General features: G+C 46.1%; 9 protein-coding genes and 3 pseudogenes across 9 annotated transcripts, besides 20 other annotated features; all 12 read right to left on the bottom strand.

The window, feature by feature from the left end:
* Positions 1 to 1,566: a mobile genetic element.
* Positions 1 to 3,524: a sequence feature (areas not merged during assembly with more than two copies in the genome that could not be assigned to a particular haplotype).
* Positions 1,385 to 1,565: a mobile genetic element.
* On the bottom strand, positions 1,795 to 4,749 carry Tc00.1047053507519.260 (annotated as a pseudogene).
* Positions 3,525 to 4,365: a sequence feature (haploid, Esmeraldo-like haplotype).
* Positions 4,366 to 12,847: a sequence feature (areas not merged during assembly with more than two copies in the genome that could not be assigned to a particular haplotype).
* Positions 4,748 to 4,791: a sequence feature (A-rich).
* Positions 6,245 to 9,154, bottom strand: Tc00.1047053507519.210 (annotated as a pseudogene).
* Positions 9,262 to 9,356: a sequence feature (T-rich).
* On the bottom strand, positions 9,454 to 10,341 carry Tc00.1047053507519.190 (annotated as a pseudogene).
* Positions 12,298 to 13,290, bottom strand: Tc00.1047053507519.180 (hypothetical protein, conserved; the record flags this gene model as incomplete). Its single annotated transcript, XM_811013.1, has 1 exon — positions 12,298 to 13,290. The coding sequence occupies one exon, from the start codon at positions 13,288 to 13,290 to the stop codon at positions 12,298 to 12,300; it is 993 nt and encodes a 330-aa protein (XP_816106.1).
* Positions 12,848 to 23,989: part of a sequence feature (heterozygous, non-Esmeraldo-like haplotype) that runs on past the window's edge.
* Tc00.1047053507519.170 (hypothetical protein, conserved) lies at positions 13,500 to 14,615 on the bottom strand (the record flags this gene model as incomplete). Its single annotated transcript, XM_811012.1, has 1 exon — positions 13,500 to 14,615. The coding sequence occupies one exon, from the start codon at positions 14,613 to 14,615 to the stop codon at positions 13,500 to 13,502; it is 1,116 nt and encodes a 371-aa protein (XP_816105.1).
* Positions 14,707 to 14,727: a sequence feature (AT_rich).
* On the bottom strand, positions 14,861 to 15,685 carry Tc00.1047053507519.167 (uncharacterized protein; the record flags this gene model as incomplete). The annotated part of the gene is made up of 1 exon (XM_811016.1): positions 14,861 to 15,685. One exon carries the CDS (start codon positions 15,683 to 15,685, stop codon positions 14,861 to 14,863), a length of 825 nt encoding a protein of 274 aa, XP_816109.1.
* Positions 15,790 to 15,812: a microsatellite.
* Tc00.1047053507519.164 (hypothetical protein, conserved) lies at positions 15,975 to 16,265 on the bottom strand (the record flags this gene model as incomplete). The annotated part of the gene is made up of 1 exon (XM_811015.1): positions 15,975 to 16,265. The coding sequence occupies one exon, from the start codon at positions 16,263 to 16,265 to the stop codon at positions 15,975 to 15,977; it is 291 nt and encodes a 96-aa protein (XP_816108.1).
* Positions 16,459 to 16,485: a microsatellite.
* Positions 16,744 to 16,808: a microsatellite.
* On the bottom strand, positions 16,853 to 17,995 carry Tc00.1047053507519.160 (hypothetical protein, conserved; the record flags this gene model as incomplete). Its single annotated transcript, XM_811011.1, has 1 exon — positions 16,853 to 17,995. The coding sequence occupies one exon, from the start codon at positions 17,993 to 17,995 to the stop codon at positions 16,853 to 16,855; it is 1,143 nt and encodes a 380-aa protein (XP_816104.1).
* Positions 18,041 to 18,067: a microsatellite.
* Positions 18,173 to 18,877, bottom strand: Tc00.1047053507519.154 (hypothetical protein, conserved; the record flags this gene model as incomplete). Its single annotated transcript, XM_811014.1, has 1 exon — positions 18,173 to 18,877. The coding sequence occupies one exon, from the start codon at positions 18,875 to 18,877 to the stop codon at positions 18,173 to 18,175; it is 705 nt and encodes a 234-aa protein (XP_816107.1).
* Positions 19,076 to 19,095: a microsatellite.
* Positions 19,250 to 19,318: a sequence feature (T-rich).
* On the bottom strand, positions 19,552 to 20,229 carry Tc00.1047053507519.150 (adenine phosphoribosyltransferase, putative; the record flags this gene model as incomplete). The annotated part of the gene is made up of 1 exon (XM_811010.1): positions 19,552 to 20,229. The coding sequence occupies one exon, from the start codon at positions 20,227 to 20,229 to the stop codon at positions 19,552 to 19,554; it is 678 nt and encodes a 225-aa protein (XP_816103.1).
* Positions 20,273 to 20,709: a mobile genetic element.
* Positions 20,531 to 20,551: a sequence feature (AT_rich).
* Positions 20,996 to 21,018: a microsatellite.
* Positions 21,205 to 21,229: a microsatellite.
* Positions 21,343 to 22,050, bottom strand: Tc00.1047053507519.140 (adenine phosphoribosyltransferase, putative; the record flags this gene model as incomplete). Its single annotated transcript, XM_811009.1, has 1 exon — positions 21,343 to 22,050. The coding sequence occupies one exon, from the start codon at positions 22,048 to 22,050 to the stop codon at positions 21,343 to 21,345; it is 708 nt and encodes a 235-aa protein (XP_816102.1).
* Positions 22,095 to 22,128: a microsatellite.
* Positions 22,247 to 23,983, bottom strand: Tc00.1047053507519.130 (hypothetical protein, conserved; the record flags this gene model as incomplete). The annotated part of the gene is made up of 1 exon (XM_811008.1): positions 22,247 to 23,983. One exon carries the CDS (start codon positions 23,981 to 23,983, stop codon positions 22,247 to 22,249), a length of 1,737 nt encoding a protein of 578 aa, XP_816101.1.

Raw genomic sequence — 23,989 nt, 5'->3', positions numbered from 1 at the left:
CGATTTGAAAGATCGGATACAGCGGCACCTGTGCGGCACGGTACGATGCCTGTGGGGATTGGTGGGAGGTGGTGGAATGAATGGAGTAGCCGTCTTCCGCTCCCATAAGCGGCAGACAGCCCCTCTGCCGTTTTTGAAGGCCGTCTGCGCTGCGAGTAATTCCTTCTGGCCGTGCTGCGTACGTTGCACGTGGATGCGTCGCGACCATAAACACGACACAATAGGCATCGCAACGATCGTTGCTGTTGCGTACGTAGACGGGCGCGCAGTTCGGAAATCGGGACGCTGGACTCAGTAGTCATCATGATATGCGACTGAAGGGTCTGCAGTAGGGCCCTAAACAAATCCATGAAACGATCGGCAGGATCCCGTTCTGTCTCTAACGTGCGCCTGCACGATACCAAACCGTCAAAGGCTGGCTGAACCTGAGCGTCCGCCTGGTGCAAGCATTTATAACTGTATGCGCTCCGGAGATTAACGAAAACTTCGGAGATGCCCTCATTCCATACACGCGGAGCCCAGGTGGTGACCTCCAATGCAAGAAAATGCAGCACCTGACCTTCTGAACCGGAATCCTCTTCCAAGGGGGCGATGGGGAGGCAACGGCAACAAAAAAGAAAAATGTAGTTTCCCGAATTGCTCTGAGAATTCTGAGTGTTGACCCGCCGTCTCTCCCCCGCGAGATTGGGTTGGGGAAACGCGGATGCTGACACGCCCCAGGCCATCAAACGATGCGATTGATTTGGCTGTGTATTTGTGCCATCGCCGTGCATGCGTGGGGGCCATCTGGCGGCCCTCTCCGAGAGGTGGGCGCCTCTCGTTGACACAGCGTCTCCGCCTTACGCAAAAAAAAAAAAGGTCGCCAACCACCGAAATGTTAGTTTCACGCGCAAAGCAGTAGTGGAGCGCCTCTTCCGTCCGAAAGCAAATCTGAGCAGTCCAATTCCGTACGTCCGCAACGGCGTGGGTGTAGTCCGAGTTTAATATCTGCCTTTCCGCAATTACGAGCCCTTGCTTGCCCCCCAACTCCCGGGTCGCCCCCACACGATGGGCAGGAGTAATTGAACATCAAAATTTGGTACTTGAAACGCCCGGCAATTCGCAAAGTGCCCCGCAACGGTCGAGCCCTCCCAGTGCCTGGCGATCTTTGCTGAAATCAATCGTAAACATGTCATTGTAGCAGCGACGGTTACCACCGCATCCAACGGCCTGTGTTCATCAATGAAGGCAAGCTGCACCTGGGCATCGCCATGCTGGCGTACCAAGTCCAACATACGGGCACCGATGTCGCTGCACACCGTCGCCGTGTAAAAAAACCACTGCCATAACTTGACATCAACATGCAGGAACTCGGTACGGCTGTGAAACAAGAAACAAAAAAGAAAAAATAAGAAAAAAGCAATTTCGTCGTACAGCTGTCGGCTCCCTGACTCCCTCAATCGCGGTCTCCCAAAAGACAGTGCGATAGAAGAGAAAAATGTTGTGGAGAGATATCTTCGTTTGTGCGAGATATGAATTTATTTGGGCAGCCAGCCGCCCTCTCAGGCATTCTTTTCACAAAATCCCATGAAAATAAAAAAAATTATGCGGCCCCTGTAGTGCGCAACAGCCTCCAGTGACGATGCGCCTCTGGTGGAAAAAATAAAATAAAATGAAAAAAGGGTGTGGTGAGTGTGGCACTGCCGATCACAACGGTTCTCTGAAAAGAAAGGCATTCACTGTCTAGACCTCGTAGGCACACACACATAAAAATCGCTAAAATACTTCCCAATATATTTACCAGAACGAAATGCACTTTACAAAGAATAAGTAGTACCAATTTCCTTGCCCTTTTTATCCCCCTTAGGTAGACCATCATGAGAAAATTCGATTGCCTCAGGAAATTTACCTTCCAAAATAAACTGGTATTGGTGTACCTTTCCGTTCCAGAACGCCACAATTTTGTTTTCAGCGTCGCTCAAATTTTCGGTAATGACGGGACCACATCTCTGCCATTTTTCCATCGGCGTGCTGTCTGCGTGTTGTATATAAATAATATCCCACGACAAACCTTTAGCAAATTCCTCCCAACCATTAAAAAACCTCGATAGATGCTCAGTGAACTGATTCACAGTGCTGGGTATGGTGTGATGCGCACTCGCTGTAGTCATCTGCAGCCCGACCAGTGTCCTCCGCGGTGACTCCATGAAGAAAAAGCCGTCCACCAGCGGAAAGGTTTGGAACGTCGGTATGTACAGCACCCGATACTTTAATTCTTGCTGGCAACCAACTGACTTCAGTTTACTTATTGCAGTTGCCTCGGTGGGGTAACCATGAGGGTTTAACGTTAGCACCGAGGGCCGTGGTTCGGAAGGCGATGGTGGCGGCAGCTCCTTGAGATCCTCCGCCATGGAAGTGACAAAATTCTCAATCAAGAATACGCTCAAAGAATACTTTTCCAAGGCCTCAGATTGAAGAACATTCTTCATCCCCAATAAGAGGAAAAAAATATCATGCGGACTCATTACCCTTGCCAAACGAGATAACGTTAAAACCCCAAGATACTTACAAATAGGTGCATTAGCGAAGTCCTCAAATGCGCTTTTCTCTCTCACCCGGACAATCTTCACAAGTTTGTGAGACGGATCCTCGGAATACCATTTTTTCTCTCCTCCCAGGGTAAAGTACTTTCCTTGATCCCCAATATTGATCCATCTCAAGGCCCTCTCAACATCCTTCGTGCGTCTTCCATATTCATCCGCATCGAGGATGTGGCGTGGAATCGGCCCCACGTTATCCATGTGTTTTTCAACCATCCTCCAGTATTCCGCTTGCTTATATGGTTCCAGACCGCGTTTCATCCATGTACACATCGCCTTCACATCCATCTCGTCGGGGCAATTCATGATGATTCGACTGGCTTTTGTTTGCTTCTCCCACTCATCATAGTTGGTTGCCTTTGGCGATGACACCACAATCATGCCCCATCCGGTGGAGGGCGCAAAATGTCTCAGTGGTGGCGTTCCTTTCTTTGCCACATCGTAAATAATGTACCCCTTCATCCCACGCTCCCTTAAATTTTTCAACTCCGAGATGCACATGTCCTCATCACTGTATCTTGTCACGATTTTGGTGGTCTTGTCAAACACGTACGCATCTCGTCCACCAAAACAGTGGACAACCACTTGGATTTTCTCGACGTCGTAGTGCAGCAGCTGGTAGAGAAGTTACGAACCGGCAGCCATCGACTTCCCGATCCCGGGCGTCCCAACCAACACACGAAGCAAAGGTGAAGGATTGAGAGTCAAATCAAAATTGCTGAACCACTCGGTTAGATCGCGCTCGACGATCTGCCACACTCGATCCACCTCGCAGTTAATAAAGAAGTCATTACCAGCCCCACGCAGCAAATTCAGCGTGTACGGCCATCCCTTGTCCGAGGTGAGAACCATCAGCCTGGGAGGTACTTCACCGGATTTCCGCACACCGTCATCCTCTTCGAAGGTGTCGCCAACTTTCTTGTAATTCCATGAGTGTTTCGATTTCCCCTCCTTCACCTCCATTCCCGTCCCCTCGCCGCCAGAAACCTCCACGACATGGTACCACCTCGCACTGTAAACAGACTCGTACAATCCCTCCATTTTTTTCGGTGCAATCGTCGTCGTTGGTTTACTCGCTTCCTGAAGGGCTGCATCCAAGGAGTGTTTAGTGATGTCATGAACAGTTGCTTTTACCTCCGCAGCAGCTTCTGACCACCCAAGTAGATTGTCCACACCCTTATCGCGAAGCTTGCGCGCAACTTCTTCCAAATCCATTTCCTCCCTTACAGCCCCCTCCATCCTCGCATAAGCATCGGTTGCCTGTATTTCTTTCAACGCTCCCTTATCACGGATATACTTATTGGGGTCCTTGAAAAACTCCTCCGGCAAGACATCCCGATTGGCGTCCACAACGCCCCTGCCGTCCAGTTCCCTCGCAAGAAAATCATTCAGCCTCATTTCCTTGACGCAAACTCTTCCTTTAAACAGTACATCTTCGATATTAGTGGAAATGGTAAATTTAATTTATTGCGTTCCTCTTAGCCTTTCCTCTGCCTCACGCCGTTCTGTCAGTATCCGAGTGAGAACTCTGTTTAGTTTTCCCCTTGCAAGAGGAGTGATCGTATCCTTTTCCTTCATAGTCCCTCCAATGCTCGAGAGAGAGCACACCCTCGTGATGAAGCTTGTACACCTGGTACTCTGTTAAATTAAAAATAATTCTGAGAAACTGCTGGTCTTGTACGTAAGCATCCGGCTCCTGAACAAACGTCTCCATAATGACGTTCTCATTTTTTTTCACAACGCCCTTGCCGCCCAAGTTGCTCCGAAGGAAATCGTTCAGCTTCATGTCGGTCCTGAGAGTGCTTCCCTCCAGCAGAATGTCCTTTACGCTGCTGCTCATGGTCCACTGTGGTCGCTGTTTACTCCCCGCCACATGTCGAGCTGCAGCGTCTGAACCATCGCCGGAGATGCCACGGCGAGGTGCCATCACAACACCCGTGCGGTGAGGCATCCCACTCGCACCGCCCAACTGCGGCCTGCAGGTGCCGCTGGCTCCAAAGGGCACTCGCGGCTGTTTCGTCCCGCAGTCCCAATAGCGTTGGGCGTGGCACTCGCACGGCGGGACGGTCGGTGCGCCATGCAGCCGCACTGCAACACCTGTCGGTGAAACAGTCAAGGCCCACCGTCCCCGCAGCAACGCAACGTGAAACCAACCACAACACCGCCACATTATATTCTTTTTCTATTTTATTTTATTTTATTCATTTTGTCTGTCTGTTTGCCCCATCACTAACACTGAAAATAAGTGTGCAGCTTCACAAAAGGGAAGGAACAAAGAGAAAAGGAGGCACGATCCCACCGTCCCGCCGCGGGCCAACAATCTCCTCCACCCACCACCATTGCCGCACAGGAGATCGCAGTCACATCGGAGAGTCAGCACCACAATGTGCACCACACCATCGTGCAGTAAGCAATGGGCGGGACGCGGCCATGCATCGCCCCGCTACATTTTCCCACCCCTCAAGTGTTGCGTGCCCGCACAAAGTGGCAAACAGAATCAGAGTGCACACAAACCCAATCATCCCCCTCACTCGCTGAAGCACATTATTCGCATGGAGTGACAACATTTGAGGGCACACCAGCAGTAGCAGGTTGCATGGAATTTCCCTGTCAACCCTGCAAAGAGACAAAACAACTCTGCGGAGTTAAAGTGGCAGCCCCGCAGTGTTGCCTGCAGCTCACATGGCAGGAAGAATTCCACGCACGCATAGTTCCGGATCCCGCGCTGTTTGAGTGCACATCAACAGAACAAGTAAAAAAAATACCTGCGCGCAAGATGACGTTTAATACGTAAACTCTTTAGCCTGCTTTCTCTGATGGCGTTGGCGGACAATCCCGCACAATCCAATCAAAGTGACACTCCGGGCCGAATGGCTTCAGTTAATAAATAAAAATAATTGCGTCAATGCAAAAAAGCAACGGAAAGTTGGCGCATGCGATTGACAGTCCCAACTGAGGCGCCGAGGAGCATTTCGGTGTACAACTGGCCGTCAGGCAGAGAGGACAAATAAAACAAGAGGGCAGCAAACCCTCTCGTTCAATGTTTTCTAACTGCAACGAGAGAAAACAAAAATAAAAGATGCACCAAAAAAAAAGTGTGTAGACAATTTCCCTCTCATCGTAGCCCCCATTTATCTTAAAGCTGGACGTTGTCGAAGTGCAAGAAATTATTCAAAACTGAGGAATAAATTACATCTGAGACGTTTGCGTGATGAGTATCCGGAATACTCTTGACGACAGTGAGGGAAAGGCAGACGCCTGAGTTCCCCCCACATTTGGCCTGACAAAAAAAAAATCCCACAAACATGCATTTGTATGTTTTCAGTAAAGCTTTGCCTTGACAAATCAACAACAGTATTAACAAAGGGAATAATAAGCAGGAAAAATCCAGGCGATTGCAAGGGCAAGGCATCTTCGCATTGGAATTATTGTACATCCTAAAGAAGAGCACTTGACAAGATAAAGAATAAGACCATAAAATCATTCTGCGACCACACAGACAAACACACACTCACACACAATCATATCCCTCTCCCCTGCTCAGTTTTATCACACCAGACACAAATAGGCCAAAAACACTCCATCACCCAAGAAATGGATGTAGAAACAAATAAAAACATAAAATTGGCAATAAATAAAAAATACTGCCTCCCACTGCAACAGTTTTACTCACAAAAATTAGTCAATGCACAACTGCACATCAAGTTTCTGTCCCCATAGCTTCCATCGACGCGGCAAACTGAGGGCCAAAACTTTTCGGTGCATGAATGGCTCGAAGGGAATGCAGCAGTTTTCCGGGTGTATGGCATGTCCCAATCATCTGATGTGACACAATTTGCCATGTGCGGGGCATTCTTGAGAACGTTGTTCGTTGTGCTCTCTTCACCCTCCTCTATGGATGCAATTTCGGTACGAATGGAAATAAGTGCATCGGCCAAACGATCCAACTCCCGCTTTGACTCTGACCCTGTGGTTTCAATCATGAGTGTTCCCGCAACAGGAAATGCCAGGGTAGGTGAGTGAAGGCCATAATCCATAAGTCGTTTCGCCACATCTTCTGCCTCAATTTGTGCTATTTTTTTAAATGGCCTTAAATCTATGATAAACTCGTGAGCGCAGAAATCGTTTTCCCCTAGAAAGAGAACTGGGTAGTGGCCGTCGGGACGCTTCTTTAAATAGTTGGCATTTAAAATCGCATACTCCGTGCATTTCTTGAGACCCCGTGAACCAAGCATCCACAGTAATAAATAAGAAACTGGAAGAATAGACGCCGATCCGTATGCTGCTTGAGAGAATTGACCAAAGGGCTGGGAACCACCAACATTTTGAATAAAAACAGAATCTGGCAAGAATGAAGCCAGGTGCTGGCGAACAGCAATAGGACCCATGCCTGGCCCACCACCACCATGAGGAATTGAAAACGTTCTGTGGAGATTAATCTGGCACACATCGCCCCCAATACATCCAGGTGCCGTGTAACCCACCATGGCATTCGTGTTTGCACCATCAATATAACATTGCCCTCCATCGTAGCGCACCATCGAAGTAATGGCCAAGATTTCCCTGTCAAACAAGCCATACGTACTCGGATACGTTATCATAATGCATGAGAGATTCTTTGTATGCTTTTGGCAAGAATTTTCCAAATCCTTCATGTCAATCCTTCCATTCGCACTTTATCTTTACAATCACCATCCCTGCCAAGAGAGCCGAAGCAAAATTTGTGCCATGAGCACTTTCTGGAATCAAGCAAATATTGCGATGGCTCTCCTTTTTTGAATTATGATACGAGCGGATCACACGAAGAACCAGCAATATTCACCCTGAGTACCACTATTTGGCTGAAGTGACACGGCATCTAAAGCGGTAATATCCCTTATTTTCTGCTCCAGATCCAAACACAGCGCACTATGTCCCCGCGTTTGCTCCTTCGGTGCAAGAGGGTGAAGGTTGGTAAATTCTGACCACGACAAGGAAAACATGGCGGCAGCTGGACTAAGCTTCACGGTACAAGAACCCAAGGGCACACAACCATGCGTGAGACCATGATCTTTTCCATGAAGACGGTGAATGTACCGCATAAGCTCACTCTCACTTTTGTACTTTTGAAGGATTGAATGCCCAAGAAAGACAAATTTTCGTAACATTTGCAAAGGCATTGCTCTCTTTTGTTCTGTGAGTTTTGAAAGGACACCTATCACAGGAAGTTTTAGCCCTGCTGCCTCCAAGAGAGACACTACATGGCCCTCGGTACTGGCCTCATCCACCGATATGGAGACGGTGCCATGACTATAATCAACAAAAATATTAATGCCCTTTTCCATGCAGCATGCCACGTAGTCTTCAGGCGTTATACCTTTTAAATTTACGGTGATGGTATCAAAAAATGTACCATTGACCACTGTATGCCCTACAGACTCTAAACCAACAGAAAGTATTTTGGCTCTACTCTGCATTTCGCTCGCAATTTCCCTCAAGCCCTCAGAGCCGTGATAAATGGCATAAAATGCCGCAACATTTGCTAGGAGAGCCTGTGAAGTACAAATATTGGATGTGGCGCGTTCCTTCTTAATATGTTGCTCCCGCGTCTGAAGCGCCATGCGTATGGCTGGGCAACCCGTCGAGTCTTTACTTATATCAATGACGCGACCCGGAATCAATCGCTTAAACTCCTCCTTGACAGCAAAAAATGCGGCGTGAGGCCCTCCAAACCCTAGTGGGGCACCAAAACGTTGGGCAGGTCCCAAAACAACATCGGCTCCCATTTCTCCCGGAGGTTTGAGAAGAACAGAAGCCATCAAATCTGTCCCAAAACAACTGACGACACCATGTTGTTTTGCCTTCCCAAACAGTGTCGTAAAATCATGAAGCATCCCCATGGCATCTGGAGTTTGTACCAAAATTCCACAGAGTGAGGAATCGCTCCAATCAATCAAATTTGGATCACCAACAACGACCTTTATTTTAAGGGGCTCAGCCCTTGTTTCTACCATCTCTACGCAAGATGGCAAGACATCCCTCGATAATAATAAAAGGTCATGCGCTCCTTTTGACCATGATGAAAGGCAAGGTACATTGCCTCAGCACATGCAGTAGCTTGATCAAGAAGAGATGCTTTTGCCAAATTCACAGCTGCCAAGTCTATAATCATGGACTGAATATTCAACAGGGACTCTAGACGGCCTTGAGATATTTCAGCCTGGAAAGGAGTGTATGGGGCGTGCCATGCAGGATTCTCGATAACTTTACGAAGTATTACGGGTGGTGTGCCCTGGCTCATAGTATCCTTGCCCAATCATGCTCTTTAATACCTTATTCCGTGAACCCAGTGAATGGAGAAGCGAAAGGGCATCCTGCTCGCTCATCGCCGGAACCTCTTTTAAAGGACTTCGCAAAATATTCTCTGGGATCACAGCAGTCATGCGGTCCGACAGAATTTCCTTGCCAATTATTCGAAGCATAGAAATTGATTCTGCCGCTGATGGTGCAATATGGCGATTGACGTAACTGTTTGTAGCAGTCCGTCGTACAAACGCCAGTGGCAACGTGGAGAAATGATGAAAGCAACGATACATTATTATGTTGGATATGTGCTCGTCACCCTCCTTCTCTCTCGCACACGCGTTAGTTTTCTTTTACTTTGGATAAAACTTGGGCTTCACAGTTAAAAATCCACAAGAACAAATACAAAATATAATTAAAAAATAAAAATAAAATTTAAACAGTAATCAAAATAATAATAATAATAACCCATTAAAATAACAACAACAACCAAAAGGGATTGTCAATGAAAATAAGCACGCATTTATACGAGCAATTCCAATTTTCATCCCCGCACACCACACATAGGCCCCGCGTCCCTTTATCCATGGACCTTCACGCTGGGTATTCACTAAAGTAGGCGTGACGAAGGGCACCAGCCGCAGTCAAACGCTTCTGAGGATCCAGGCAAAGTAATCTTCGCAACAAATCCAATGCACATTCAGAGGCATCCGGGAAAAATTCATGGAGAGGAAGAGGACGCTTCGGCTCAAAGTGCACCTTTCCCCAATCGGGAAGCAGCACCGCCGATGGCCACGATGTGGGCGTCGGTGTCTCTAATACATCAAATATTCGTGACAACTGCCAAATATCTCCATCGCCTGCAAAAAAAGGCACCACTGTACCCCCGTAGAAGTTCCGCAAATACGCACCCTGATGACCACACATCAATTTCGGGTCCGTAGTGTCGCTGGCCCAGAAGTAACTCGGGAGCCCGGTACCACCTCGAAAAGACTTCGTGAGTCATGGATGCTTCCGTATCCCATACACGACTAAGTCCAAAGTCGCCGAGGCGTAGTTCCCCCTCCGCAGTCAAGAAACAATTTGAAGGTTTCACATCTCGATGAAGAACACCCTCGCTGTGTATGTACGCTAACGCCAAAAGAAGCATTTTAAATAAAGACTTTGCCTCTAACGCGGGCAGAGGATTGCTGGCAGTTCTCCCCGAGAGGACTGTTGCCAAGTCAGTCTTGCAACGCTCCATCACTAACGCCAAGGAGCAGCCACACGGAACCACCTCATATGTCTGAATAACAAAAGGATGCACCAATCGCAATGCAACGAGTAGTTCCCTCGCCGTGGGGTGCGGAATACCCTCATCGAGTCGTGGAGTTGTGATGCATTTGATTGCGGCTGGCACTCCAGATTCCTTAACAACTGCAGCACGAACGACGCCAAAGCGGCCCTCACCAATTGGGGATCCAACAATAAAACGATCCATTTCAAGCGACCACCTCTCTCTTCTTTATTTCTCTTCTCCACCCCTCTCTTCCATTCTACGGCATCGTGAAAATATAAATGGAGCACAAAAAATTGACTCCGGTGATGCCAAAATCCCTCCGCACCCAAAGATCATCCTCAATGCCCCTCCCTAATGAGCACATGCATAGAAACTGAAATAACTCCAATTTATCTCAAAAGAATCCATTTGTTGTTGTGGTGGTAGTTATTGTTTTCTCCTCGTCAGAATCTAATCATTTCAAAAACTTTCTCGTATTTAAGACCTCCGACTCCCTATTCACAACAGGGGCAGTCGCACCAGAGTACATCTTTGCTCGAGCGAACAAACTCACTCTTTCAGTCCTGGGTTTCTCATGGCGCAATTCCACCTCAACAGGGGGAAGAGGAGGAAGAGAAGAAGACTGCGGCTCTTCCGTGGAATATTTCGGTGTGGCTGTGGCCACATCACCCTCATTTTTGGCTTGCAGTTGTGCCGCACGATCCTCAACTCAAAAAAGGAGACTGATCCATAGTCGTGTTCTCAGGGGCAATAAGATCATCTACACAGGCAAGCAATTCCCCAGCGCCTGTGCTCAATGCACACTCCCGAGAATCATCCGCAAAACAACCGCCTGTATGCTCCCTCACCACCAATGATTGACTGAGAGAGTTCCTTTTCCGCAAGAGCTCATCACGTAGTTTATTAACGGTTGACGCGCCACCCCTCTTGGCTGCTACTCGCAAAGGAATGGAGTGAGTTGCCCTCCGAACTGTCGCATTGGGGATGCCGCTGTCCGTCTTTGGACACCGATTCGTCCGGTACGTTTTTATCTCCGTAAAAGACTCGCGTGTACGGCCCAAACCTCCCTCTTGCGTGCGCCGCCAAAATGCATCATACCGTTGCCTCTTGCTTCTCAGATATGAAGGCGGCGCATCTTCGGCTTCACGATCGCTGATGCTCTGCTCACTTTCCCCCGAGTCGTCCGGAGATAAAATACGTCCAATTGTTGTTGCGTCTTGTGAAAATGCGTTTGTTACACCTGCGGCACCCGCGCTCCCTCGCCACCAAAAGGAACGCTGTCGCCAGATTCCCTTCTCGCCCTTTTAAAACTCCTTCAGAAAAGCGGAAACGTCCATTTTCTTCAAACGTAAAAAAAAAAAAAAAAGAAAAGAACATGTGCTTAGATGAGGTCGTTGACGTCTTATCCTCAGAAATGTGAGAAGAGGAAAACACAACAAAATGGGAGAAGACAATTCAGCCACACATCGCTCCGCATCAACGCGCTCCAAAGAAAAATCATCCAGCACGCATGCACACGCAACAAAAGCCATCAGACAAATAAATCGACAACAGCCAAACTCGTCGTAAAGTAGCAGAGCTGCAGCCATAATTTAGTGCCCCTTTTGACCGCCGGACTCCCCCGCACCGCGTGACGCGCAATGAAGGAGGCGGGTGGGACGACAGAAGGAAACTGCAGCCGCCACCTTCCCGCGCAGCACCATCAAAATTCGCCCCCACAACTCGTACATTTGTTCCAAAAAGTTTCTAAAAAAAAAAAACAACTAAAAACGCTGCAAATCAATAAATATGAGATGCTTTGAACACTGCGGATTGCAAGGCGGAGCATCCACGTATTCCACAGGAGGGCGGACTGGCATTTCAATTGGAAGGAAAAAAATTCTCAAGTTTTTCCTTCTCCTTTTGTTTCTCCGTGAGTGCGGGAACGCAGACGAGGGAAAACTCACAGTTTTTCAACGAAAAATTTTCTTTTAACACTAAAAAAAAAGACGGCAGCCAAATGAGGGTCATTTTTCTTCTTGTCGATTTCGCGAGCGTTTATTTATTTATTTATTTTCTGCAAATTGTGCCGGAGACAAAAGAAAAAAATAAATAAATAACACACGCGGAAAATTACAAAAACACAAACACGTGAAGGTAAAAATAAAAAGGCAACGACTAACATATCATACCGTCCTTATTCTCATTGCAGAGCTCGCTACGAAAAAACCCCTCAATAGGATCCCCACCGTGCGCACGTTGCAGCTCGGAAACAGACAGAGTCGAGAGAACCAAGTGTTTACAATGAGATGCCACATCACTCGCATTGGCCTCATTCTCTATAACAATGGATTCACTTGAAAACCTCAGTTTTTGCAGTAAAATCTCTCTCTCAACCGTGCTAATCGACTTGAAAGATCCACTGTCCAACCTGAAGTACACATCCACCAAACGCCTAGCGAGCATCAACATGGTTTCCCCATCACTCACCGTAACTAAAATCACCTGATACCTCGTAGCTGATACATAAATAAGAACATGAATTACGTCAGAGCCCTCCGAATACCGAAGGTTGTCTTGCAGTGCAGCAAGAAAGGCGAGGCTACCGGTGTGTTGCCCATCATCCATAGAGGAGTATACACCTGCAACAGCAGCAGAAACATCGTCGTCGTCATCATCCAAATCAGCATCGTCAGCATTCTTCACGTCGGGAAATGTACCTGCGGTATTTCGATCTTCTCCTCTTCGTGGCGTCCAAGATACAACAGTTGTTGCCTGGGCGGATTCAGTAGTCAAAGGATCGGACTCGCAATTACAAGCATTCACACTGTTCAACTCTTTATGGTGGCTTTGAACACTAGCACAGGACGGATTTGTAGCTTGCGGTGTCTTTGAGAGAAATTCAAAACATTTGTGGCACACCCGTCGTCGTTTATTTACATGAAGCTTTTGTAATTTAACAAAAAAGCTCGAGCATGACGCACAGAAAATACCGCCACAGTACCGACAATGATGACGCCTGCACCCGAGATTAAATTTGACCTCACATATTTCGCACTTCTGTACTGAGCTATCAGACTTCCATTCGCCTAATACTGATAGCCTGATTGACATATGCCACGATTTATTTCTAATGCATTTATTAACAGGCATAGAAAAGAATATGTGCATACAAACACATAAATAATATCACACGTGAGGGGCATCCGTAACAGTAATGATAAGGCCAACCATATGAAGGAAGCTAAGCCACAGACACACACTATATATATAGGGAGAGAGGGACGGAAAGAAAAAAAAAAGGGAAAACATTGTTGTTTCTTTTTGGTGTTGTTTCGTTTCACAAAAATTGCCTTTACCGTCATGTGCAGCACCTTCAATCACGACCCCAGTGAGTCCTCACCATCACTCTTTTTTACCATGGAAGACAATGGCAACCAAGAAATATCCGCCTGAAACGGTGAAGAAAAGTCCCCGTCGTCACTTCCGCTCATGGAGTCTTCAGGCAGGGGCCCCGCTAGTTCCGAAGGGATACCAAGATGAGAGAGCTCCTGTGAGAGCCCAATACCATTCATCACGTCATCGGTTTTATTTACCTCTTCTCGCTTCTCGCCACGAGGAAAAGGTTGTGATTGTCGAGCCGCAGTGCTAAAGTTATCGTACCCCAACACGAAATTTCGTCTGTGGGCCACATCATATGCTCTCTTATTTACATCAAATGCTTCAATTGCTATAGGTGGTTGCGCAAAATCCGAAAGTGTTACGGCGGAATATTCCTTGTAATCACGCTTCACGTATGCAGCGTACTCCTTACTGACTGCCTGGCTCAAATTGAGAGAAAACTCCGGCAGACGTTCTGTTCTGTACTGTTTCGAAAGAAAAACAAACGGGCTCCGAAGGGGTTTCGCATCGAATGAGCCTGTCACCAAAAACAACTTCGGTAGCGGGCCTCCTCGATTAACACAAGCTGGCACCACCGTCATGTGTTCATCCACAATGCTCGCCACCTCTGCAACAGTTTTACCCTCATTGCAGCCGAACATCACCTCAGGCAAAAGCAGTGATCGTCCTTCGCGAAGTCTCTCAAGCCGTTTTTTGGCGCGGTTATTGCAGACCAGCATGCGAAACAACGCCAGAAGGGGCGAAAGAACCACCGCGCGCCCTTCCAGACTAGTTGTGGCGACGTGTGTAGAATGGGTTTGCTCCACCCCACAACCCCGAGGTTCATACGAAACATAGTCGCGCCACATCACCTTGCGACGCTCTACTGCTTCCACATGTCTCTTCATTCTCATCATGTCGGCCTGTTTCCCTCGTCGATCACGGATTGACTGTAGTTCTTCCACGGATGGCGTGGGAAGACCCTTGCGCGACACAAATTTCACCCCTTGTTGCTTCTCCATTGCTTTCTGTTTCTGAATGCGGTCAAAAAGGTACATCCGCTCTGCATCGCCACTTACCATAAGACTCTCATCATCCAAATTCTCCCGAACCATCCGGATCCAATAACAGTCGTGAAAATGGGCCAATACTATATGTTTAAACGAGCATGCACCAGCACAGGGACACAATGCGGCAATTGACAAGAAATTAAAAAAAAAAAAAAAAGGGAAAAGTCGAAAACAAATCACAAGCGTCACGTAGAGACGTGTAACAAGATACAAACGACGTAAAATACAATCAAAAAGGAAAACCACCAAGTATAAAGGGAATGCAAAAAATGCAAAACATACGGCCATTCTCACGAGTTGAGGGATAAACTCCATAGGGCGGGAGAAGCTGTTTCAGCAAAAAACAGGTGAGAGTTAGGCCACATTTTCAGAACACTAGATTGAATCCCCTTCACTAGTCCCTCCACTGCGACTCCACCTCCTGTGAGGAGAAACACAGCAGAGACAAAAGGACGCTGTGTATGCGCATTACAATGAGCCACGGCCTCTTCAAGAAGAACGAATATGCACTGCGACATCTCAATTAGCAAACCCTGCAATTGTGATGATGATGATGACGGTGAAATGGCTTCGGATGAGGTTAGCCATCCCTCTGCCGACAGCGCAAGAAACTCTCTTGTTCCGCTACCGATGGTGATTGCCTCCACCACGGGAATCGAGGAAAGAATGGGAACAACACGGGTGGCTTGGTAACCAATGTCCACCACACAACCGTCTGTCATCCCATGGGCTTTCAACAACCAAGAAGGGCCATCTACAACTATTGGCAATCTACTAAGCGAGGCCGAAGCCAACCAACGCAGGACGTACTGGGTGAACAGGGAATAATCCCCTGGTGAAACCAGCACCTCAATCCGTTTACAAGATTCAAGTAGACCCACAGCAGAGCACAATCTCCTCAAGAAATAATCCAGTACCGCACTTTCCAATGTAATATCAAAACGCTCTTTGAGTTTCCGAAGGCCCAGCGGTGTCTTAAAGACACGCCTGCCAGGTGTATCTCCGCCAAAGTACACCTTCGTAAAACAGCTGCCAATATCAAAAGCCACAGTTGTCATACCTTTTAAGTTAAATCCTCTTTTCTGCATTGTATACTCGAAGAAAAAAAAACACATGTACGGAGAAAGGGCAAAATAAAGAAAAAAGACCGAAAAAATAAATCAATGTTAACAATCAAAATAACGGAGCCACTTCGCCACACACACACAAAAAAAAAAAAAGAGAGAGAGAGAGAGAGAAAGACTATTGCGCACACCGATATCCTTCTATTTTTGTGATTAATACGTAATTGCTATTGGTAGCGTTATTAAATAAGAAAAGGATAAACGCTTTCCGACCACCGTTGCAAAAGCACAGTCCAATGGTACAAAAGTACGTAGATTTATAATAAATAATCCGCCGTTTTTAGGCTTTGCGGGATTTCGGTGGCTTCTTCCCCTTATTATTCTTTGCCCTTGACTCCGCTGCCGCGCCAACAGTTGTGGGAGGCAAAGGATTAAACATGGGAAGTGTAGTGTTCAGCGCCACCTTCGTGCTCCGCAGCTTTACAGGTGGTGGAAGATGTTTTTTCAAAATATCGCGCTCTCTTCTCTTACGTCCATGAATGCTATCTACAAGTACACGTTCCATCTCAGATGGCTTTTGACGCTTAGATTTCTTCCGCTTCACGCGCTGTTTGCCATGCCTACCAGGCATTGTATCACGGTAATCCTTTCTACAGAATAGTCGCAAGGACAACTGAACTCAAAACCAAACAAATATATGATGATGAAAAAAGAAAAAGAGAGGGGCCCTAACAAAACCATTAATTAAGAGAGACACATGTCACCATTCAAAACAACATGCCCGTTTTGTTGTTGTTTTGGGTCTTTTTCTTTTTTCCTTTTCTTTTGATTGTTTGTTTGTTTGTTTGTTTTTTCGCTTCCACAGCAAAAACAGAGAGGCTTGACGCTCCAAGCAAAGAAATCTTCACAGAGTAAACATACCTGCAATAATATCATACATATATTTAAATATATGATATATTTATGTGTATGCGCAGTAAAACAGAAAACAAAAAACGGCTCTGTGCAGATACTTGTATTCCCATACCCTCCGTTGCCCTACTTGAGCATCATACAGATAAGTAAACACATATATGTAAATACGTGCTTTTACGTCAATACGAGCAGTCAAAAAAAAAAAAAAAAAAAAAAAACAGTAAAAAAAAAAAGCTGAAAATGAAAAAAAAAAAAAAAACGGTAAAGGTTTATAAGAATGACATCGTGGTCTCACTTCCTACCTCATACCGGGCACATCTCCACCAGCCCCGGAGTGGTCTCTTCGGAGTGTTTCCAATCGATTCGAATGGGATGATGGGCGTCAAAAAGAACATAGCGCTCAGGGTCCAGTGCAACGAGCCGAAGGATACGGACGTAGTTGACGGTGTTCAAAGTTCGAAAACTCCGTGACTCCCCAAGCAACCGAAAAGCGTCATTGCTCAGTCTTGGGCTGCGCCTAGTGCCATCAAACGGCCCTGTGAACGAAAGCAGCAAATGCTGGAACTCCAAGAATGCTTCGTAACGAATTATGTCCCTTTCTTTGTCTGCCCGCATGTAAGAATTCAGAAATTTTTTAGACACCATACGCATTTCTCCCGCAAGCATTAGTTTGCTGAAGCCAAGATGCTCATGCATCTCTTCCGAATACTGGATCAGCTCCCATGAATGGTAGTACATCGCAAAAAAACGAACAAAATTAGACCAATTGTTGAAGCGTCTCATGCCGCGGTTGTAAAACGGTAGCTCACGCACAAGATTCTGCACATGTGAGGATGGAACTGAGCCGGATAAGTCATCATTGTCAATAATAGCCATTACGTGGTCGGCAAGGAGCAGTTCCGCCGGCCAAACTGCCGAGACACCCACAGGAACCTTCATATCAAGGGTAAAACGCAGCTGTATGGTGTCGGGTATGTCTTCAACAAACATGGCCGAATCTACAGGTTCACCGGGGGGCATTAGCGGTCCAAGGTAATGTATCGCGCCAGATGGTAGAAGGGCATGCCCAACAATGCGTCCCCTTGCAAAAGCACTCAGTTTATTCTCTTCAAGTTCCATAGAAAAAAACAACTCATACAGCCCATTGTACCGCCGTGCAGCCTTTCGAATAGCCGACGTGTTGGTACCGCCCTCTACGGGTATGTCCACAGGAGCATCCCTCTCAACGGAAAAGGAAATCCCCTCACAACGTTCGTTGTTTATAAAAAGAATGACGGAAATTTCGTTGTTCGAAGGATTATTAGAGTACATAAGACTGAGCGGCAATCCAAATTTAAAAAAAAGACTAAACAACTTGACCATAAAACAAAAAATCAACAAAAAAAGTTGTTGAAAGGGAAAAAAAAAATTCTCCAGTAAGACATGTATGAATATATTTATGTCCATTTAGTTACATACACATGGAGAAAAGAAAAAAGGAAAGAAAAAACAATATATATATATATATATATATATATACACCCCAAAAAAAAAGATATCTTTAAATCATGCATATCATCTAAAAAAATACCGCCTATGCATCCTACGCCATCAACAGTCAAAAGGTTACAAAGTCAATACAACCTACAAGGAAGTTTTTTTCAGATTTGTCCAAAACAAATTCATTCTCCCAAAATCACTGCGAGTTCGTAATACCAGGGATGAAAAGATAAATGCAAAAAACACGCCACCCACAAACCCCCAGTTACGCAGTTCTATGTTGCCTGGTTCCCTTTTCTCAAAAAATATAGGCCCAATATACTCATCATATGCACACTTCACAATGTATGGGATTCCAACGTAGTAAACAGGAGCACGCCTGCTCGCAGGTATGTAACACTTTGGCATCATCAGACTGAGGGCCGCAAATCCGGCAAATGCACCATTAGAAGTGGCATTGCAATCAAACTGTGTGTTCGTCTTGGTCCTACGCAGCTGACATCCAAACAGATAGGCAAAGCTGCTAAATAGTCCTGATCCAGCGTAAAGTGCAACGCCCGATTTCCACCCAATAACATCCACAATTGGTCTTACCAGAAGCCATGACGTCAAACTATTCAAAAAAGCATCGGAGGCTTTATGAACATAAACGCATGAGAGCGGATTGGGGAAAAAACTCGAGCATTTTGTTAAAAACACGTCACGCATCACCATCGGTTTGCTGCTGCGCAACATGACCGGATTGTCCGCATAACTATCCTTGTGGTACAAGAAAAACAGCGCCTGGCCTGATGTCAAGACCATCGCAAAAAACGTCGCGGCATTGCCCTTCCCCAAAAAATGCGACATCAGAAATATAAATGATGGGCTCAAAGGCCAACTCTCGGCTAAAAGCCACGCACGAACAACAACAACAACAAAAAGGCAATGAAAAGAAAATTGTCATGACATGACGAACACCAAAACAGAAGCAAAATGATAATACTAAGGATAATAAGGAACCACAAAATATACACACATATAGAGTAGAGAGAAAAAGGGTTCACTAAAAAAAAAAAAAAAAAAAATTATATTAAAAACACAGGAGAAACGTTTTAATTTTTGTCCTCTGGAAACCCATGCCCCACGGCTTCACGCACAAAACAACCCTGAAAAGAAGAAATAAAACAGTAATAATAAAATAAATGAAGTGGGGTGCACCTAAACAAGTAAACCATCAGCAAAAAAAAAAAAAAAAAAGAAACGCACGCACGTATGGACAAAAATAAAATAAAATAAAAAATAAAACAACATTTTCGCCTTTATTTCATTTTTAATTACTCTCGCTGCTACTTTCGACCACTTTTCATTGCTTTTTTTCCTTTTCTTTTTTGGGTTCTTGCCTTGTTATTATTATTACTACTTTTCTTCTCCCTTCTCACTTTGCTGGCCTGGGTAGGCTCCGCAAGGAATCAAAAGAAGAGCAGAAAAAGATAACCGCGTTGCATTGCTCCAATCGCGGCTTCTTTCCACTCGCTCGTTGCTCACATATGAGACATTCCTACAAGGGTAATATAGGCGATTTGTTCCTTTACCGTCTCCTGACTTGCCTTGAGTTGCATCAGCGTGAATATGGGGGTCTGCCCGAAGCGGCAGCCGTCGGACTTGTGGATGGCCCCAATCCCGTCAAGGGACGGCACATTACACACAGCCACCGCCTCAATCACCTTGGCATCAACAATCGCCATGAGGCGTAGAATGGAGACAAGGGAACGTCCGGTGGCAATGAAGTCATCCACAATGAGCACGCGGGAGTCACTCGAAATGCTTCCGTTACGAACAGAGTAGGATTTGGGCAGTACCATAGGGCCCTGACCCTCCGAAAGAAAAGTAGACGGAAATCTTTTCGTAGCGCTGGCAAGAACAAGAGGAACGCCAAGCTCTAAAGCCAGTGGCGAACCAAGAACATACCCACGAGACTCCACGCAGAGGACATGCGTCGGGCCGGCATCGCCCATATCGCGGTACCGTTGAGCCAAGAAATGAATCACCTTCCTAAACAGGAGCGGATTCTCAGTAATGCTGCTGACATCAAATAACCGAGTCGCATTGTCGCCGGGAAACGACGACGTTTCGCCAAATACATTCGCGTAGAGGTCCTTTGACAACGGATGCGACTCTTTAAGTACAAGATGATTGGGCGAGCATTCAGCGATCGCCATCTCAGCTAGAAAATAAATAAATACAAAAAAAGGAAAAAAAAAGAATAATCTTCCGGGCAGCTGGCCGGATCCTGAAGTTATATCTATGGAAACCAAACAAGTTAGGAAAAAAGGTTCTTTAGTTAATTGCTTCAATGTTTTATTCTCATTCACTATATAGAATTCTGTGGACCACCAGCATGGTCCTTTGTCCTCAGTTAGGATTTGAAATATTATTACTTACGAAGTGGCAGACTTTGGGGTCCTCCAACCACAAGACCCCGCCGCGTGGTGGGAATCAAAAGGGGGTGGGTGGGATGGCAAAATAAAAATAAAATATTATCTGGCCTCTATCGGCTCCCTGCCCCTACAAAGTCGCGTTCTTCCCAAAAGATTCATACGGTAGAAGGTATCATAAAGAATGCATTCATTTATCAGGATATACACATGCATTAATTAAGTTAGTCAGCCCTCCCGCGATCATTCTCTTCACAAGCTCCTATAAAACAGAAACTACTTTTAAAATAAAGGTGAAAAAGATTACAGATTAAAATACAATATTGAAAAAAGCACGTTCACCCCTCGTTATTCCCTCAGACATGTATGAATACATTTGTGCACACACATGTATGCGGAGAAAGGAAATAAACCAGAGCACACTGTGGGGATCAACGGAAAAAAAGGAAATTTTGCAAGAGACGTTGATCCTCCCTTTAATGATCAACTCAAAAATTGTCGCCAAATTGTTTCTCCAAATCCCATAAGGTGCATATAATAATTTTAAAAAATCATTATTATTATTATTATTATCTTGCCTTGATTTCTGTGTGTTCTTATCGCTCCCCCATCAGCTCTCGTCTCCTCACGCCAAACCTCCTGTGAATAAGAGGGAAAAAAAGACACACACTGGAGGCGCACGCAAATACATTGGAAAAAGAAAATTTTTTTGCTCCAATACGCCATTAATTATCAACACATTTTTTTTACTTTTTTTTTTTGCTGTTGTTGTTGTTGTTGTTGTATTTGCTTGTTTGTTTTTAGTATCCACTATACTTCTTTTAGCCTTCTTTCGTTGCGCTAACAAAAAAGTCAAAAAAGAAGAGTTACTCGTCCTAGCTTTTGCGCGCAAGCCAGCTAAATCCTGCTCAATGCCTCGCGATAGCCAATGATCCGAGGACCATTGTATCCGGCCGTATCGCCACAATTCGCCTCCGTTAGTACACTTTCGTCCACAAGTGCAAAGAACGGAATCTTGCTGAAGCGACCATTGCCATATGAGTGTGAAAGCTGGGCTCCCTTCAGGGATTTTATTCCAAGAATAGCAACAAATTCAATAGTTGTGGCACCGCTCGCTTCAACAAGCTGCAAACCTGACAAAGCCGTTCCTCCAGTAGCCAAAACATCATCTACAAGGACAACACGTGAACCTTTACCAATGCTACCGCAACGTATGGTCATGGCCTCAGCCCTTTTCTCCTTGTATTCCTTCTGATATGGTTCACTTTCAATGAGGATGCCGGGATTCTTCCCCGCCTTCCGCATGAGCACAAACGGTACTCCAAGTTCCACGGATATCATGGGTCCAAGAAGAAACCCACGTGCATCAAAACCCATTATGTGAGTCGGGGGTTCGGGAAGGTTCCTGTAACGAGCCACAAGAAAATCGCGTATTCCACGCATTACACTCCACTCTTCTGTAATGCTCCCCACATCGGCAAAACGTGGAACATCGCATGGTGAAAACCTGGGGGAGTACCAACGGTACGCCCTTTGTATCGTCTCTCGCAAGGGTGAATCCGGCGAAAGGATAAAAAAATTAGGCTCAACCTCCTCAAGTGACATAATCAGACGAAAATAAAATTGATTCAATGCAACTTGCTTCTTCTAAAGAAAAAAAAAAAAATCAAAAAAAAAAAAAAACGAGCACGTGCCGCAGGAGAGAGAGAAATTGAAAAACAATGAAAGGCACAGCCGTGTCCTCCCCATAAAAAAAAGAAAAAAAAACGCTCTTTTTTTGGTATTTTTTACTTGGTTCCTCTTAACAGCGACGTGCCACCCGGTCCCTTTCAAGAAAAAGAATGTGATCGATATCGCCATCGGAAATCGTTTCGCGACCGAAACTCGCTGCGCAAGCCCGCATCAGTGCGGCGGCCATAGAAAAGGAGTTGTTATGAATAAAGGGATCGTGATTATTCCATGAGGGTTCTGACTGCGAAAAGCAAACCAACTTTTCAGCCAATCGATGCGCTTGGGAGTTGTCCTCACTGACAAACCTTCGACAGACACATCGCACATGCGAAAAATAATCCTGCACATCCTCAGCAGAAAGATTCGTGAGGTCCATTGCAGCCATCGGAAGCTCCGGCTGCCATCGCACTGATACAGCAAGTCGAAGGAGTTCCATTTCCTCTGAAATCCTCGCGGTGGAAAGAGCAAGAAAGCTAAGGTCGATGGGCAGCTCATGTAGCTGATAGGGATATTCAAGTGGGAGAACCTGTTTATGCATCACGGCAAAAAGAGCCTCATGCAACGCATTGCTTGCCTTGGAAACGGCTTGACAATCTAAGGTGACGTGCGTCCCATTGGCTAACTGTAGAACACCGGTGCGAAGCACATTCGCCATGTGATCTTGTCGGGGCACAATGCGGAGATCTACACTTGACAACAACGATGCGTCAAGCAGCACTTCACCTACTGGTGAAATACTTCGCATAAAGGATGACCACATCTCGGGATCAATGGCCTGCGCTTCTACACGCAGAGGAATATCACCAACAGGTGTGGCGCTCTCGTGGGTAATAACACGGGCGCTGAGGTGCAAAAGGATGTATTCAGCAAGTAATGCATCTCCTTGACAAATTGTGTTCGCCAGATAAAGCAAAACAAGTGGACGCTTGGTTTCAAAGTAGTTTTTTAGTACTGGGCGAATTGGAGTGGAAAAAACTTCCTTCCATGAGATGCAAGTCATTCGTGACAATAATGATGGTGGAATTTGCTCTGCATGCCAAGAGGCAAAAGTCCCAAACTCGTCCAATGGGAACGCCGCCATCCGATCGCCCGTCATTGCTGAATCCTCGTCAAGGAACCCAAAAAAATCCACCACATCGTTGATTCGTAGCCGGTCCCTCTCTACGGCGGGGTGTTGAATAACAGTCACAACACACGCTGTATGAAGGAATCCACTAAGGGGTGGGTGTGGAAGATTAAGTTTCTGATAGAGTGACAACTGCCGCATCGGTTGAGAGGCCCCATCTGATTGAAAGACCACCTCCTGACGAAACTGTTTCATTTCACGTTCCAGAGCAGAACTTTGCAACGGACCATCAGACCGCTCCCGACGTTTGCGATCACCAAAAACCTGTCCAACAGCTGGCACGTTATTCATGGCAGCCCGTTCCTCACTCATCGTCTCTTGTGGCACACGGTAGAAGTGGGAATTACCAGGCACGGGAATCACGTACAGAAGGGTGGCTTCTAGCAACGCCATATTTTCTTCTTCAGCAGCACCAAAAAAGTCTGAACGCGACGCACGATAAAAAGAGATGTTTGGCTCCACCTCCTGAATCATGCCCCGGCAACGACACAATTTGCCAGAGGTACTTTGTAGAGCACATGAAGGGAACACATCAGGCATTGATAGTCCAGGCTCGGACTTATGCACCATACTGAGAACGTGGTGATGAACAAACGACAATGCCGCCCCGATATCATTTAATTCTTCCGTTTTCTCCCGAATCAATTTGCCAATTTCCGCCTGACAGCATAAAAACTCCATCACTCC

The sequence above is a fragment of the Trypanosoma cruzi genome, genomic scaffold, assembly GCF_000209065.1.
Source record: "Trypanosoma cruzi strain CL Brener 1047053516027 genomic scaffold, whole genome shotgun sequence".
Taxonomy (NCBI): domain Eukaryota; phylum Euglenozoa; class Kinetoplastea; order Trypanosomatida; family Trypanosomatidae; genus Trypanosoma; species Trypanosoma cruzi.
The sequence above is the reverse complement of the archived record's forward strand: the minus strand, read 5'-3'. Positions and strand labels throughout refer to the sequence as shown.